At 44.4% G+C, this 4,711-nt stretch overlaps 1 protein-coding gene across 7 annotated transcripts in view; it reads right to left on the reverse strand.

Moving 5' to 3' along the window:
- The window catches only part of raph1b (Ras association (RalGDS/AF-6) and pleckstrin homology domains 1b), a 63,062-nt gene that overhangs the window by 3,432 nt on the left and 54,919 nt on the right, over positions 1 to 4,711 (reverse strand). For all 7 annotated transcript variants that reach the window (XM_016511937.1, XM_016511936.1, XM_016511941.1 and 4 more), the window contains 5 exons: positions 4,001 to 4,099; positions 3,640 to 3,760; positions 3,336 to 3,478; positions 359 to 1,465; positions 20 to 215 (listed from right to left, as the gene is read on the reverse strand). In XM_016511937.1, the coding sequence (XP_016367423.1) occupies positions 20 to 215; positions 359 to 1,465; positions 3,336 to 3,478; positions 3,640 to 3,760; positions 4,001 to 4,099 (1,666 nt within the window). The remainder of the gene's footprint in view (positions 1 to 19; positions 216 to 358; positions 1,466 to 3,335; positions 3,479 to 3,639; positions 3,761 to 4,000; positions 4,100 to 4,711) is intronic.

Genomic DNA, 4,711 nt, shown 5'->3' on the forward strand with positions numbered 1-4,711 from the left:
GGTGAGCTACTGGAGCTTGATGTCAACGATGAACTAGGGTTAAACTTGCTCCCCAAGTTCCTGCGGGACTCCTGGTACTCCACCGAGGCATTGTACTTCGCACTGGAGTTGCACTGAGGTGTCAGTGGAGGTTTCTTGACACCTGCAGATGAGCCAGAAGGGGACTTCCTGATAGGGGAGCCTGACACTGGAGGAGGAGGAGGTGGAGGAGGAGAGAGCTCCCAAGGGGGTGGAGGTGGTGGGGGGAGAGGAGCGGGCATCAGTATCACAGGGTCTGGCTTTTTTGGGACAGGATGGGTTAGGACTTTTTTCGGAGGACTGGGCGAGTCTGGAGGAATGATGATCTGATGGACAAAGAATGGATCTGATTGGCCTGGGGTATTATATCCTGGGGGACATTGGGAAATTTGTGGGCAAGGACCTTCTTGAGTCCATTGGTTATGAAAGGTGCCTGTACTGTCGAGGATGGTGGAGGAGGGGGAAGGCCATTAGCCTGAAGAGGGGGTGGAGGAGGTGGTAAAGGCTGTGACTGCATTGGCATTATGGGAGGAGGAGGTGGTAAAGTCTGTGACTGCATTGGCATTATGGGAGGTGGAGGAGGCAGTAAAGGCTGTGACTGCACGGGCATTATGGGTGGAGGAGGTGGTAAAGGCTGTGACTGCATTGGCATTATGGGAGGAAGAGGTGGAAAAGGCTGTGACTGCATTGGCATTATGGGAGGAGGAGGTGGTAAGGGCTGTGACTGCATTGGCATTATGGGAGGAGGAGGTGGTAAAGGCTGTGACTGCATTGGCCTTATGGGAGGAGGAGGTGGTAAAGGCTGTGACTGCATTGGCCTTATGGGAGGTGGAGGCGGTAGAGGCTGTGACAGCATGGGCATTATGGGAGGACGTGGTGGAGGTGAGGGGGGAGGAGGAGGAGGGGAGGACTGTAAAACTGTTGCTGGGGCTGGAGGACCAAGCTTCAAAACAGCCATGGCTGATCCAGGTGGAGGCATTGAGGCAGGTGGAGGTGGAGGAGGAGGGGGTGGGATGTTAGCCCCTGGTGGAATATTGTTCGATTGTGGTTTGGAGGCCGGTGGGACTGGTGGCACTTGCTGCTGGACTTGAGGCTGAGGTTTGTGGTGACTTGTGGCCTGAGAGGCATTCTGCAGCCGAGTGATAGTGCTGTATTTGGCGAACATGGTAGGTGTGGCATGGTGGGGGATATTGGAAATAGGAGGAGGAGGGGGTGGAGGAGGTGGCGGTGGTGGGGCTGGAGTTGCCTGGGGTGGTATTTGTGCTGGTGCCTGTATCGGTGTCTGTATTGGTGCCTGTGTCGGTGCCTGGGTGACACTTCCACGTGACTGTGGAATTGAATGTGAATGTGGCTGTTGCAGTGGGTGTGGATGCTGCTGTTGAGGCACATGATGAGAAGAATGGCTGCTATGGCTTGAATGGGTAGAACGCATTGATTCTGGTCTTGCCTAAACAAATATAAAAAACAACAATAAATAAGAATATGTTATTTCTTAATTTAATATCCTTTAGGCCTTTAGTGTGGTTCATCTTAAGGCCGTTTCACACTGAGCGCGATGCGAAAAAGTGAGGTGAATCGCCAACGAACATGCTTTCACACAGAGCACGAAATGACTGATCTTCTGCTAATTCACGCCTGCACTCTAGGTGGCGCCGACCAGCAATGCATTTTTCCTTAGATATGTATCTCATATATGGTCTGCTGCTCAATATACAGCATTAAATTAAGATAAAGTTTGGTTCTACACCAGAAACACAAACAATTTATAATTCTTATAAGAATACATCTTAAAATATAAATAGAGGTACAATTAGCATCAAGCTACATTTGAAAATGTATGTGATTATTTATGTTTTTTGTTTAAAACCCACTTTAAGCCATCATTGAGTGCTTGTAATAACTTCCGATTGAGCTCTAAAGTGGATTTTCATATTATAATAGCCAGGCATGCACTCTTTGTAATGTTTTGAACATGACACTTGCTTATCATTTGTCATAAACATCATTTATTGTTATAAAAATAGCACGAGCTGCATAAAACACATACAGAAAATATATTGTCAATCTTATGTCTGTTTGCTTTCATATTTCATGTATAGAAAAATGTTTCTCTCATTTTTTTTCATACACTGAACAAAATTATAAACGCAACACTTTTGTTTTTGCCCCCATTTTTCATGAGCTGAACTCAAAGATCTAAGACTTTTTCTATGTACACAAAAGGCCTATTTCTCTCAAATATTGTTCACAAATCTGTCTGAATCTGTGTTAGTGAGCACTTCTCCTTTGCTGAGATAATCCATCCACCTCACAGGTGTGGCATATCAAGATGCTGATTAGACAGCATGATTATTGCACAGGTGTGGTTTCCTAAGTAGCCTTAGGCTGGCCACAATAAAAGGCCACTCTAAAATGTGCAGTTTTATCACACAGCACAATACCACAGATGTCGCAAGTTTTGAGGGAGCGTGCAATTGGCATGCTGACTGCAGGAATGTCCACCAGAGCTGTTGCCCGTAAATTGAATGTTCATTTCTCTACCATAAGCCGTCTCCAAAGGCGTTTCAGAGAATTTGGCAGTACATCCAACCAGCCTCACAACCGCAGACCACGTGTAACCACACCAGCCCAGGACCTCCACATCCAGCATCTTCACCTCCAAGATCGTCTGAGACCAGCCACCCGGACAAAAAACAAAAGTGTTGCGTTTATAATTTTGTTCAGTGTATGTAATGGCAGGAGATATTATCCCATGATTGACAGATCTTGAGTGAACATGCTCTGACTCATAACACTCTCGCACGTGGAAGAAAACAGACAGTGCTCTTCAGATCACATTCAGTGGAGAATTAATAGAAATTATATTCTGTATAAAGAACATGTGAGGATAAATCTGTTCTCAGAAACCAATGATAACAAGAACTCAGCATCCTCTTCTCTCTCAGAATACTTCGGTGTTTGTTTACATTGGTTTTTCGAAACAGTGCCACCACTCTCACCCTTTTGGGCAACAGCAGCTGCTCCGGGCACATGATCTTAGCTCAAATCTAATTGGACGGCCCGTTTTGTCACGGAGCGACGAGGGGAAAAATCGACACACAGAACGAAAAAACAAAATCTTCGCTATTTTGCGCCGCGAATGATCGCACCTGGTGTGAATAGTTCCATAGGATTTATTGTTTAGTTTTAAAAGAGTCATCACGCCGAACATTCACGCCAAATTTTCGAGTTCAGTGTGAAAAGGCCTTTACTCTGTGGTGTTTTATCAAGTGCCCATATAAAGAGATATTCCTTTCCAGAGCAAGAGGATGGCTCACCTTTGTGCTCTCTTCTATTTGCGTCCCTCTCTTCCAGGCCTCAGAGAAGATTGAACTGACTACACTCTGGGAACGGGCATGGGAGGACGAAGTACCATCTGACATACCACTGTCTGCTTGGCTAGAGTGGTTTGACTGTGATTCTTTAAGCACAAACAAATAAGCACAAACATCAGCTAACAACCCATACATATACAGTCACAAGTCAGTAAAATCACTATTATGCCATGAAAGGAAAATGCTCCATAACTACCAATGCCTATGATATTTGAAGGGTTCAAGTGATCAGGTTCAAGTTACTCACCAGGTATACTGACTGAGCTTGTTCCCGACCTGATGCTGGTACTGGAGAGAGAAGACCAGTCATAGGCAGCTTCTGTGCGCTTCATGGCTTCCTGGTAGTTCACATACAATTGCTTCCCATACTGTGCATAAAACACATTCAATGAGGAAGTGATATAAACCCAACATATATACATACACGGTTGAAGATTAAGCAATTTCCAACATGAGCTCCGGTTATAAATTCCTTTTTAAATACAGAAGAGCGTTTGTTATATAATTAATGTGGCATATTAGTTAGTTTGAGAAGAACATGTTTTGAGGTCACAGGGTTCATTAACTGAACAGAAAACATGACAGACTATAGGAAGCTATGGGATTACCTTAGCAATACGAATGCCATTAACCCACTGGTGTAGAGTTCTGACATCATCACAGCACAGGTATTTGATATACTGTGACTTCTTCTGTATCTGAGGGTGCTGTGGGCAAAATCAACAATATTACCAAGACATTGAAGACAACAATGGTTCAACATTTTTTGGGGGATTGCTAATACTAATGAACCACTAGAGGGCAGTAACAATGGTTTTCGATGTGCATAATGCAAAGCCATCTGTTACACAATCACACGTGAGTTGTCCATATAGTTAGCCACCTGTCACCCAACCTGTTTTTAAATTTAGCTGAAAGGGGTCATATGATGCGATTTCAATTTTTCCTTTCTCTTTGGAATGTTACAAGCTCTTGGTGCATAAAGAAGATCTGTAAAGTTGCAAAGACTAAAGTCTCAAATCCAAAGAGATATTCTTTATAAAAGTTAAGAGTCAACCACGCCTACCTAAAACGGCTCGTTCTAACACGCCCCCACATGTCTACGTCACGATGTGGGAAGATTTGCATAACGCTGCCCAAATGTACAGCGAGAATAAAAGTTATGCCTTCTTTCTTTGCGTGACAAAGAAAGAAGGCGTAACTTTTATTCTCGCTGTAGTATTGTTGCTGCCGCCATGTCGTGAAGACGCGTGTGTGTTTGTGTTCAGTGTGTTTTGTTGTGAAAGCGAAACTACTTTGTTTAGTCTTCCAAAAGAGGA

Source organism: Sinocyclocheilus rhinocerous, unplaced genomic scaffold (assembly GCF_001515625.1).
Source record: "Sinocyclocheilus rhinocerous isolate Xijiao unplaced genomic scaffold, SAMN03320098_v1.1 scaffold1256, whole genome shotgun sequence".
Taxonomy (NCBI): Eukaryota; Metazoa; Chordata; class Actinopteri; order Cypriniformes; family Cyprinidae; genus Sinocyclocheilus; species Sinocyclocheilus rhinocerous.